Genomic DNA, 12,405 nt, shown 5'->3' on the forward strand with positions numbered 1-12,405 from the left:
ACAGGGCCAGAGTCAGGGAAAAGTGCAGACGCCTCAGAGTGTGAGGGGTTCAGAGCCCTAGGGGAGGGAGGAAACGGGAAGGGGGGGGAGTGATGGGGGAGGAGTCAGAGCACAGAGGGAGGAAGTCAGAGTGGGGGGGTCAGTGCACAGGGTAAGGGGGCCAGAGTTGGTGTGGGGTGCTCAGAGTGCACAGAGAAGGGGTCCGTGGGGAGCCTGGTGGTGGTAGGGTCTTGCAGTGGCTCAGAGCACAGGGCGTGGGGGTCAAGCACAGAGGAAGGGGATCAGAATGGGGATGCTCATAGTGAGGTCTCAGAGCACAGGTGGTAGGGGACCTTTTAGTGTGGGGGCATGAGTTCAGGGGGGAGTGACTCAGTGGGGGACTCAGCATGGCAGTGCTTAGAGCACAGAGTGGGGGACTCAGAAGGAAGGGGGAAGGGAGGTTCAGAGGACAGAGGCAGAAGAGCTCAAGAGACCAGCAGTGGGTAGGAAGGCATGTGTTGGCCAGCGTCCTGCTCAGGTATCAGTGTGACCTGAGCTGCCACCTTGTGAAGAAGCTGAGCAACGAGACTATGCATTTCCCCACCTGTCCTTGGTATTCTTTGGTGTGAGTCAGGCTCCCCAAGAGGACCCCCTGCCCTTCCACCCCCAACCAGAGCTGACGAAGAGGAGGGGCCGGCTCACTCCCACACCCCAGGGCTCTAATGCCTTGACTGGGTCCCGATGACACACCCTGGAAAGTGGCAGCTGCAGGGGAGGTGGGGTCCTGGGTGCGGCGGCAGCGGTACTCGCCCTGGTCCTCCGCCGAGAATCCCCGGATGACCAGCGTCTGCTGCTGACCCCGGCAGAGAACTTGGAAGCGCCCGCTGGGCTGGATGAGCTCCGTCCCCTTCAGCCAGACGACCTCACCCGCCTCAGTGACCTCGCACTCCAAACACACGTCCTCGCCGGCAACCACCTGCCGGCTCTCAGGAGCGGGGTGCGCGGGAGCCGGGGGTGCGGGAGCGGGGCAAGCGGGAGCCCCCAGCACGGGAGTGGGCGGCGCAGGTTCAGGCTCCTGGGGCTCTGCGGGAAACAAGGCCACTTCAACAAAGGCTTGCCCCCGGCCCTGCAGCTTGGGGAGACCTCCACCGCTCCGGGTGGACCTGACCCTCCCCAACCGTGGGGTGTGCAGCGACTCACCCAGTCTCACTGTCTGCGGCAGGTGCACGGGCTCCCCAGCCCCCGCTGGGCCCACCGCCGCCACGCGGAAGCGGTAGGTCTCCCCAGGGGCCAGGTCATCCACCACGCACTCGGGCCCGGGCACCAGTTCATGGCACAGGCGCCACTGGCCCGTGGCGGCTGCCTTCATCTCCACACGATAGCCGCAGAGACCGCCGCCGCCGTCGCTGGTGGGCGCTACCCATGACAGCGTCACGGAGCGGCTGCTCCTAGCCACCACCTCGGCGTCCTCTGGGGGATCCGGGATGCCTGCAGGGAGTGGGGGCTGGTCCAAGGAGGCTCCTGGTTGGCTCCCGCGCGTGCCGAACAGGCCTGACTTGGGTCTGATCCTGGCGTGTGCAGCGGGCGCCAGCGGCCGTCCCCCAAGGCGGGTGACCCTCTGTGCTCAAAGGCCAAGACTGTCTGTGGGAGCCAAGGGACACTGCGTGCCCTGAGCCAACCAGGATGGGGGCCACGGAGAGTCCCCCGGCAGCCTCCAGGACTGGAGCAGTAGAGCCCTCCCCATGACCTGAACCAGACGACCCGAGCCACCCACCCAGCACGGTGAGCCGTGCGGAGGCCACGGCATCGCGGGCAGCAAAGGTGACTTCGCCAGCATGGTGCATCTGGGCACTGCGCAGCAACAAGGCATGGTGGCTGCCATCCGCGGTGACCATCCAGTCAGGGTCGTCGGGCTGCACAGCAGTCCCATTGATGTACCAGGTTGCCTCGCCCACCGGCACCGCCTCGCTGAGCATGCAGCTGAAGCGGGCTTGCGCCCCGGCTCGCACCGTGGCGTCTTGCGGCGGCTCCAGTACGTCCAGGCGCCAGCCTGTGGGTGGGGGCAGTGCGGGTAAGCGCAAGGGCGCAGGGGTGGCCCGGAGGAACACTTGGTAAACCTGCGTGCTACCGGGTTCCTACAGCCCCACCGCCTCCCCCTGGCCGAGGAGAAGACCCAGCCTAGGCAGGAGGAGCCTCAGAGACCAGACTCCAGCCCTGCAGGTCCGTGGCACGGGGTCCCATGGGGGGGCTGGTCTTAGGGACCTGGTCCCAGTCCTGCATGTCGGCGGCTCCAGTCCCGTGGGAGGGGGTCTCAGAGACCAGACCCCAGCCCTGCACATCCATGGCTCAGGGTCCTGGGCATGGGAGGGGGATCTCAGAAACCTGGTCCCAGCCCCGTACATTCCTGGCATGGGGTCCTGTTGGGGGGCGGGTCTTGGAACCCTGGCCCCATCCCACCCCCCATCAGGCCCGAGGCTTTGCTGGGGGGCTCTCCGAGATACACGCCCCTGCCTCTGCCCTCCCACACCCCTGACCTCTGACCGTGAGGAACGCGGACGTCACCACATCCCCCGCCAGAAAGGTGACCCGGCAGCTGTCCTGCGGACGCAGGTTCTTGAGCAGCAGCAGGTGACGCAGTCCATTGTCGAAGTAGACCACCTCTGCGTTCTCCGACGTGTGCACGGGCTCATCGTCCAGCAGCCAGCTGTGGGCAGCCACCTCGGGGCGCGACAGCTGGCACTCGAACAGCGCCTCGCCACCTTCCAGCGCGTCCACGTTCTCCAGGCCACGCAGCACTGTATTCTTGGCTGCGAGGAAGGGGGCAGCTCAGGGCTCCCAGATTGATCCTAAGGGAGGGCCTGCCCCCATTACAAAGGGCCCCAGGGCTGAATAGGAAACAGTCAGTGGAGGGCAGCATATGGTGTCCAGGTGGTGCCCTGCCCACTCCCACACCCGAAGGGCTCTGGTGGCCCCGCCCACTCCCACACCCTAAGGGCTCTGGTGGCCAGGGGGAGGGGGTCTCCACACCAGATTGGTGAGATGGCTCAGAGGTGTTTCCAAAGCACAGCCAGGCTCAAACCCCCGCCCCACCCACACCCCACTGCAGAATGGGGCTCTGAAAATGCTCCCCTTTCTCCCTGTCCCCAGCCATGCTGAGCTGCTCCCCTCACACACACACACCCGAGACGCACCTCTGCCCTAATCCCTTACCCCTCTCTAGTCCTCTTGTGCACACAGGACACCAGTCTTGATAACTGGACACGTGGTTTTTGTGTAAGCTGTAAGCTCAGGCTGGGCATGCCTGGCCCCAACTCCAGCTCAGGGCCTGGCTGCCCTCTGCCCTGGCTGGCCACCTGCCACAGCCCATTCCCACAACATACCACCTGCCCGGCAGTGATGCCAGTAGGAACAGTCTTAGTGGGCTTCCAGGAGGAGAAGGAACCTCAGATTGGGCATGCCTGAGCCAGGCAAGAGGACTGACCAGAGGGATGGGAAGGGAGAAGGGACTCATGAGGGGCAGCAGGGACCTGGATGCCAGGTGCCAGGTGGGGTCCTGGGAGTGGGGTGCATGTCAGTGCCAGGTGACCCAGAGCTGGCCTGGATGCCGGGAAGGCTGTGACCGCCACCCACAGGACCTCAGATGCTGACCTAAGGGAAGGGGGCAGGGCAGCCAGGCTCACGGCCCCAGCGGCTCTCTCGAATGAAACCTGTTTCCAGCCCTTGTGCTCAATCCCAACTTGTCCACAGAGTCCACCCTGCAGGCAAGGGTGCCCGCTCTGGACAAGGAGCCCCAGGGAGAGAAAGGGGCAGAACAGAGCCCCAGAGAACCAGTCTATGTCCCTCTTATGGCCACCTTCCTGGCCCTGGGCTGCTGGCACCACAGACCAGACATCCCCACATCCCGGCCCCTTTCCTCCCCGCATCAGAATCAGTGGCACCAACAGGGGTTATGTCTATGTCTATACTGGGCTCAGATGGCCAGGCGGGGGCTGCTCTTAACCAGTGTGGGGGAGCAGGGCCACACCTGCCATCACTGCTGGCCCTCAGCATCCGTAGTTCCCATCCCAGATGTACCTGCTGCTTTGCCTTGATAAAATATCAGACTTCAAAGCAAGAGTGAGCCCCTGAGCCCTCGCCAGCCCTCTCCTGCTTCTTGGGGCTCTCTTGTCCGCACCCCCTGCCCAGATGCCCTCATGCCTCAGGCCCATCCCCGCCTCCCTCAGGCCCGGCCTCCCATGGGGCCCCTCCCCATAGCTGCTGGCGGCCATCTCCCTTTCCCCCTCACAGCCCCCACAGGGATGGCCCCCTGAACAGGGGGATTGCTGTCTATTCTGAGCCTTGCTCCCAGCAACCAAAAACAAAGCATTTTAAAAACTAGGTTCTGTCGAGAGTGAAGGGGGGGTGGTGCCCCATCTGGCAGGTGGTCCCTGACCACTGCCTCCAGCCTGCAGCTCACTCATCCCCAGGAGGGGTTCAGATTTTCCCAATGGGGAAGTGTCAGCAACCAAGAGATGTCCCCCGGACAGGGGCTGCCATCCGCAGCCCACTCCTTGCTCCCAGAGTGTGTCCTTGCTGCCCTGCAGTGGGGACACAGGCTGGGGCACCCTTGGGGGGTGGCCTGGATGGGAGAACAACGAAGACCCCAGGCTCAAGGAGCGCAGCCCGGCACCACATCCTGTCCCAACAGGCCGCTCTGGGAAAGGTGGGCCCCTGCCTGCTGGACCCTGTCTTTCCAGCACAGTCACACAGCCTCGGCTGTCACCACCGGCCTGGGCTGTCACCGCTGGCCTTGGCAGCACTTGGGATGGTCCCAGCCACGCCGGGGCCGTGCAAGGCCTCACCTTGCACATGGAGCAGGGCTGCCACGCGGGTGCCCGCAGCCTCACAAGAATAGATGCCACTGTCGCACGGCAAGGCCGGCCTGAAGGACAGCCTGGCCACGGTCCAGTCCTGCTCTATGAAGACACGGCGCCCGTCAGCGCACACCTCCTGCTCGTCCATCTTCCACGTGGCCTGCACCGGCCGCGAGTACTGGCAGAGGAGCTCTGCCGAGCCGCCCTCCTCCACCACCAGGTCCTGCATGGCACTGACCACCTCCACCGTGGGATCTGTCGGCCGACACCCCGGGCACGCGTCAGCCGGAGCGGCCCGGCCGCACCCCACCCGCCCTGTGCTCTCAGCAGCTCAAGCAAGCATGAAGCTGTGGCAGGAGGGGCCCCGTCCCGGCAGCCTGCGCCTCACCCCTGCCCACCACCATCCCCTGGCGGCTCCCCTAGGCCCCTCCTCATCCCTCTCATCCCCAAAGCCCTACCTCCTTCCCCACCCCTGGCCCAGGCCATACTTCCCCTCAGCAGGGACACGACACCTGTCCTCAAAGCCCCCAGGCCCTGCTCGGGGTCTGGGAACTCTGCTGGTCACACCCAACACGCCCAGCCCAGCTCGTCCCTGCTCCAGGGGCCTCGCTAACCTCCTTGGGGTCCCCATCCTCTCTTAGCCTGCTGAAACCCTACTCAACAAATGGGTCCCCCCAGAGCGTGGGTGCATATCCATGTGCAGTCTGCCCTGGTCCTGGGGTAAGAGTGCCAGGCAAAGGCTTGCTAAGTGGTTAGATGCATGGGACCAGCTGGGAAGGACAGTGGTTAGACGCATGGGACCAGCTGGGAAGGACAGTGGTTAGACGCATGGGACCAGCTGGGAAGGACAGCACGGGAGAGCCTCTCAGCTGTCCCAGGGGTTCCTGACACCCCCACAGCTGTCCCTCCCAGAGAGCCCGCAGCAAGGGAGGCAGCAGCTAGCAGGGAAGGTGCGGCTCTGCCCAGGACTGGGAAGGGGGCTCTCCCCTTCCGACCGCCCTCATGGGCTCCTCCTCTTCCCAGGCAGGAAGAAGTGTCTGGGCCTCACGGGTGGCTGAGGAGGGGCATGCCTTACAGCTTCACCACTCCCCAGCCCCACCTTCTCTCCTACAAGTCAAGAAAGCAGACCTCCCGCTGCGCCTGCCGCGTCCACGTCCTGGGGCCAGCCCCAGACCTGCCGCCCAGGGAGCCCGCAGCAAGCATGCCAGGTCAGCGGGTGCAGAAGCGCCAGCTCAGGGCAAGGTCCCATCGGCCAATACCTTTGACCAACAGCTTGGCCGTGGAGACCAGGGGCCCTGCACGGTAGGTGATGGTGCCTGAGTCGGCAACCCCCAGGCCCGAGAGCGTGAGGGAGTGGAAGGTCCCGTCACGCACGGAGATGGCGCTCTGGGGGCTGTCCTGCAGTAGGGTGCCATCCAGCCACCAGCGGGCCTCCGGCCCACCGGCGCGGGACACCTCACAGGAGAACGTGGCCACCTCCCCCGCAAAGACGTCCACATTCTGCAAGCCACGTACCAGGCATGGGGCCGCCTCTGTGCGAGAGGGCAAAAGGAGGGGGGCTGGGCATTCTGGGTCTGTGGCACCAGCCTGGGGTCTGAGTCTACAGATCCAGCCCGGCCAGCTGGCCCGCCTTGCTTGCAGAATGAGACCCAGAGACCATGCACGGCAAGCCCATGGAGGATGGGTTCAGCCCCCCTTGCAACTGACACCCCCATTGGCACACAGCCACTTTCACCAAAGGAGGCTGTTGACCTGCCTCCATGCCCTTTTTAGAAGGCACAGCGCACATGCCCTAAGCCCCCAAACTGGGGTCTTTGGGGGTGGAGTGTGGAATGAGGAGAAGCTGTGAGGCCTACTGCTCTGGTGTGGTGTGGGATCTCCCTTGGGACATAAGCTTTCCATCCCTGGAGAGATGGAAGCAGGTATCTCTCCCATTCCCACAGTTCCATCTATGCAGATGTGCCCTAAGGTCCCCCTAGCCCTCAGATTCCCAGGCCCTAATGCTGCATGGCAACTGTTCCCCTGCCCTGTCACACAGTGGGGCCAGAAACCAAGGCCTTCCCAGATGCAGATGATGCCTGCTCTGTACCCCTGTACCCACCATGGCTGACCCCTCCCCCAAAAGGCCCTCCATACCCTTCCTGAGGCTGCACTATTGATGCCCTAGCCCCCACCTGCCCTTCCCCTCTCTCCCAAAAGTGCACATCTGACTCCATCCCCACGCTACCCCATCAGTTCCCCATTCCCGTCTCCAGCAGAGTTCCCAAGTTCATCCACATGCCACCTGTTGGGACACTCATTCACACATCCCCATGCTTATGGCCCTCCCCACAAGGCCATGGGCAGGATACTCCAGCTGGGGTCACCAGCCAAGACTGGCCAAGGCACAGCCCTCAGTAAAGTCTGCAAGGCCCAACCCAGTCCCATGCTGCCCCCTCACAGATGCCCAACCTGATGAACATATGAGAGCCTTCCTGGACCCACTCTGCACAAGACAACCAGGATACTACCCCTCTCCCATCACTCAGCTTGAGGGCACTGCTCTCTGGAGCCTTTCCCAGCCCCATAGTTCACAGAGCTGTCAATCCGCCCTCTGAAGATCTGATGGAGAGATCAGGGGGCCTCAGATTCAGGACTCATTCTGTCTCTGTGTCCAACTCCCACAGCAGACTGGGGACTCACTGGGACAGAGCTGCATCTTTCCCCTCTCTAAGTAGATGATGGTGAGGTAGATGGTGGATAGATGTACAGACGCACAGATGGATGGTGGGTGAACAGATGGATGGATGGTGGATAGATGAGCAGATGGATGGTCAGATGGTAGATAAGTACATGGTGGATGGATGGATGAACAGGTAGATAAATGGACAGACAGAAAAATGGGTGGTAAATGGACAAGTGGATGGATCTGTAGATGAATGATGGATAGTGGGTGAGTGGTTAGATGCATGGGACCAGCTTGAAAGCCGGGAGTAGGACAGCACGGGAAAAACCTCTCAGAGTCAGACACTCAGAGATGACCAGCCCTGGGGACAAAGTATAACCCAAGGTGAAAGTCTTCAGATACTGTCTACAGGCCTGGAACCTTGTATACTCTTGTCTAAACCTACATGCATCATAGTTGCCCTGTTGCGTCAGCACTTGGAAATCTGTTGAATGCACAGCTGTGTATCAGTGTAGAAATGAGCACATGGACTGGTGTCACAACAGTCATTGTATGGGGCGTGGAAATCCCAAAGGCCCTGCCTCCAGTGCAGGGCCCAGGCCTCCAACGCAGGGCCCAGGCCCACAGCAGCCAGCCTCCCCCACCTTCCTCCTGTGGACAGCACTCATCCCATAGTGGGATCCCCAAAACACAAGAATGTCTCAAGCTGACATGCACTGGTCCATCTCGTTGGGCTTCTGGTCTGTGGCTTTAACCACAAAGGGGTGGAAAATGGGTTACCCCAAGGCAAGTTCACCTCTGGAAGGCTTGGGTTTCTGGTCACACCACCTCCAAACAGCTCCCTGAATAGGGAAATACAGACACCCACAGGCAAGGGGCTGCTTAGTGGAGGGAGATGCCCACCTGTGACCTTTAACTGGGCCTCCGAGCTACATGAGCCCACTTGGAAACTGATGGTTCCAGCATCCTCTAGGGTCACCTGAAGGAGAGAGGGGGTCTCAGCCTGGCAGCCCTGCTCCCACCATCTCCACAGGCCCCCAACCCTGTGTTGGGACCTTCCCTCACCCACACCCCTGGGAGTACCATGGCTAGGGACAGGTCCCAGAAAACCCACCTTGTGCAGGGTGAGGAGATGGAGCGTGCCATCTTCTACAGTGATGTCATTCATCTCATTGGCCTGCAGCGGTACCCCTCCCAGGGCCCAGCGGGCCTCCTGGCCAGAGGCCCTGGACAGCTGGCACCTGAAATGGGCGTCCTGGCCCTCACTGAGCTGCAGGTCCTGCAGGGGCTCCAGAATGGTCACCTCAGGGACTGCACAGTGGGAGACACAGTGTCGGCCTCCCAGGCAGGAGTGCCTCTCAGTCCCCAGGGTCTGCTGCAGCACCCCACCCCAACTCCTGAAGACAGGCACATGAGGCACCACTCCATCCCAGAGTCACCCAGCACAAGGCCAGCTCCCCACCGGTTCCCCACCCACAAAGGCAGGGATCCAGGGACCTGTGTCTGGCCCACAGAGGGCCCGAACCCCCCAGCCCGGAGTGTGCAACAAGCCTGCCGGACCCCACTACCTCGGACAGTGAGCTGGGCAGAGGACGTGTGGACGCCCACGTGGAAAGAGATGGTGCCTGCATCCTCGGGGGTCACACCCGTCAGCCGGAGAGTGTGGGTGCGGCCTCCCCGCACGGACACTTCCGTCACCTCATTGTTCTGCAGCGGCAGGCCCTGGAGACGCCACTCCACATTGGCGACTCCATCCCGTGACACCTCACAAGTGAACTCCACGTCCCCATCCACCTGCACCTCGGCATCCTCCAGCCCCCGCACAATGGTCACCTCCGGCTCTGGGGAGTAGGTCACAGGTCCCTTTACCAGCCAGGCCAGAACACCCGAGCCAACCTCCCAGTCCTCCTCCTCCAGGAAACCTTCCTGAACACCCTCACGCTCTTCTCGTCCCAGACCCTTTGTGCCCCACACACTTGTTACCATGACACTCAACTCCTAGATGGGGCTGGGGGTGCCTGTTTGGAAGGAACATGGGCACTTGTGGTGTGCTGGGCTCCACCCACCCTGTGGCCAGCCCTGCCTCGGCCAGGACAGCAGGAAGGCAAGCCCTTTTAAAACAGGTGGGGCTCCATGAGGACGACCAGGCCAGGCTGCCCGCCTGTGGGCTTGGAATGCAAGGCAGTTTCCGGGGCGGGGTGGGGGGGATGCAGTGTGTTTCCCACTATGAATACTCCTCTCTAGGAGCCCCTAAACCAGAGGGAAGTGGAAAGGAGGAGAGCCAGTAACCCCAGGGCCCTTAGAACAATACCCAGACAAGGGCCTGTCCTTAATGGAAGCTGGGCCAGGCCAAATGCACCCCCAGAGCAGCCACGGGAGGAGAGGGGGTGGCAGGGAGGGCTCACCTCTGACCCTGACAGAGGCCACGGTTTTCTGGCCACCGGCCACGCAAACATACTCGCCCGTGTCCTTGGCCTCCAGCCCGTGGATCAGCAGCTCACATGTGGTCCCCAGGCGCCTTATCTCATATTTGGGGCCCCCGTGCAGCTCCACACCCTCCTTGAGCCACTGCACGGGGACACCGGTCTCTGTCCCGCTCAGCTCACAGCGCAGCCAGGCCACACTGCCGGCCTCCTGCTCCGTGCTCTGCAGCTCCTCCTGGAATACAGGCCTAGGGGCTGCGGGACCAGGGAGGGGCGCTTAGGGCTGCCCAGCAAGGCACCCCCCCCACCCCGCACCCTTTCGGGGACTGAGGGCCCGGAAGAGGGCAAGGTGCTGCTGGGCAGCTCACCTCGGATGGAGAGGCTAGCGGTGCTCTGCGAGTCGCCCGCGTCGCAGGTGTAGTGGCCGGAGTCCTCAGGCTCCGCGCCCCGCACCAGCAGCTCAGCGGTCCTGCCCTCCTGCACCATCTGGTATTTGGCGCACGGGAAGAGCTGCAGAGACCCTTTGCGCCACTCCACGCTGGCGCCCTCTCGGCTCAGCTCGCAGCGCAGGCGCGCCGTGGCGCCCTCGTCCACCTCCTGGGCCTGCAACTCCCGCAGGAACCGCACAGGTGCAGCTGTGGGGACGCAGAGAGCGTGAGGGCAGGCGCTGGGCCGGGAGCGCAAGGGGTGTTGCTGTGGGGAGGGGAGAGAGTGGGGGCGGGGCCCCGGGGGGTGCAGGGGAGAACAGCCAGGGAGCAGGAATAAATAGAGAAGGCACCACAGGCACTCGGCTGAGGTTTCTGGGGAGATGAGACTAACCGCTGGGGCGCCATGGCAGAGCGGGAGGGGCCAGCTGCTAAGGGTCTGGGGGTGGGAACCAAGGGGGCGTGGTTATGGGGATGTACGGGCGTGGCTACCAGGTGCAGTGGGGAACCTCAGGGGCGTGGCTGTGGGGGTGCTGGGGCGTGGCTTCAAGGTGCAACGTGGACCTCGGGGGTGTGGCTACGGGGTACAGGGTCGTGGCTGCAAGGTGCGGAGGGGGCCAAAGGGCCCTGGCTATGGGGGTGCAGAGGGTTACCAAAGGGGCGTGTCTATGGGTACTGCGCAGAGAACTGCAGGGGGGTTTCAAGTGGGACCTTCAGGGGCGTGGTTACAGGACTGGGGTGGGTCCCGCAGGAGTATGACTATGGGTGTAGAGGGGAACCGCAGGAACAAAGGTACAGAGTGCAAGAGGGGAACTGCAGGTGTGGCAATACGGTGCAGAGGTGAACCACAGGGCCCTGATGGTGGAGGGGATCACAGGGGTGCAGCTGTGACGCCACGGGTAACCTCAGGATCTCAGCTACTATGGTGAGGACAGTGAGGGCTGAGCTTGCTGCCAGGCCTGACATGTTCCCCATGGGATGCCCAGGGTGGTGTTGCAGCCCTGAGGCACACCCCAAAGCACAGGGGTCCTGCATGTTGCACGGGTCTCGCCTTGGGGCCCACCTGTAACAGTGAGGGTGGCACTGGTGGCCTGGGGTCCACAGGCACATGCATATTCGCCCGCGTCCTCCCGGCGCAGGTCCCTCAGTACAAGCTCCACTGTGGGGCCCTGCTGCCGAGGCTCCCTGCGCCCGTCAGCCTGCACCTCCAGGCCGCCCTTGCTCCAGACCACGGTGGCGTTGGGCTGGGACAGCTCACACCGCAGGGTGACCGAGGCCCCCTCCTCAGCCTGCAGGCTCTGCAGGGGCTCCCTGAATACCACCTGTGGGGCTGAAGGGTAGGCAGGGGGCCAGGAGACACAGAATCAGCCCCGCCACGGGCATCCCAACATACAACAGGACACACTGAAGGCGGACAAGTTGGGCAGATTGGGGTGAGGTGAGAGAGAGACACGAGGGAATAATTTTGTCCCCATCACCAGGAGAGACCCCATGAGGATATGAGGATGGAGGCCAGTAACCAAAGGACACGACAGTAGAATAGACAGAGGACAGAGGAGGGGAGTACCTCTGACAGCCATAGAAGATGCAGAGACACAGAGACAAGGACAGGCACCCACACACTTCATGTGGTTACACATGGTCTTTACACATGACAGTAAGCTTTGCCAACGTCCTCTCCTGCCCACACATGCATGAGTACTTCCCAGCATCCGTCATGGCCAGGCCACAGATCTCCAGCGCACACATGGTCCCTTCCTGCCTCAAGCTGACTCTGTCCCCAGATCTGAGGGTCTCGGACCCCTTCCTCCACTCCACAGGGGCTGCCTTGCTCAGCTCACAGCGCAGCATAGCTGTGGCACCTTCTGTGGCCTCCTCATCCCTTAGACTTTTTGTGAACTTGGCAGGCAGGGCTGGGGAGGGTCAAGGTGACACAGAGAACATTGGACTATCTTGGAGACACTTTGTCCATGATGGGAACACCCACAAGAATTACAAACAGTAAAGAGTCACGGCGTGAATGACTTAATAAACACACAGATACTGAGAAAGACAAGTAG

At 62.6% G+C, this 12,405-nt stretch overlaps 1 protein-coding gene across 1 annotated transcript in view; it reads right to left on the minus strand.

The window, feature by feature from the left end:
• The window catches only part of OBSCN (obscurin, cytoskeletal calmodulin and titin-interacting RhoGEF), a 72,233-nt gene that overhangs the window by 42,905 nt on the left and 16,923 nt on the right, over window positions 1–12,405 (minus strand). Inside the window, exons 20-29 of the mRNA XM_044261640.1 lie at window positions 11,409–11,675; window positions 10,289–10,555; window positions 9,903–10,175; window positions 9,066–9,338; window positions 8,612–8,808; window positions 8,401–8,476; window positions 2,514–2,786; window positions 1,754–2,029; window positions 1,180–1,467; window positions 730–1,062 (exon numbers count right to left, since the gene is read on the minus strand). Of these exons, the coding sequence (XP_044117575.1) occupies window positions 730–1,062; window positions 1,180–1,467; window positions 1,754–2,029; window positions 2,514–2,786; window positions 8,401–8,476; window positions 8,612–8,808; window positions 9,066–9,338; window positions 9,903–10,175; window positions 10,289–10,555; window positions 11,409–11,675 (2,523 nt within the window). The remainder of the gene's footprint in view (window positions 1–729; window positions 1,063–1,179; window positions 1,468–1,753; window positions 2,030–2,513; window positions 2,787–8,400; window positions 8,477–8,611; window positions 8,809–9,065; window positions 9,339–9,902; window positions 10,176–10,288; window positions 10,556–11,408; window positions 11,676–12,405) is intronic.

This window comes from Neovison vison, chromosome 1, assembly GCF_020171115.1.
Source record: "Neovison vison isolate M4711 chromosome 1, ASM_NN_V1, whole genome shotgun sequence".
NCBI classification, from domain to species: Eukaryota; Metazoa; Chordata; class Mammalia; order Carnivora; family Mustelidae; genus Neogale; species Neogale vison.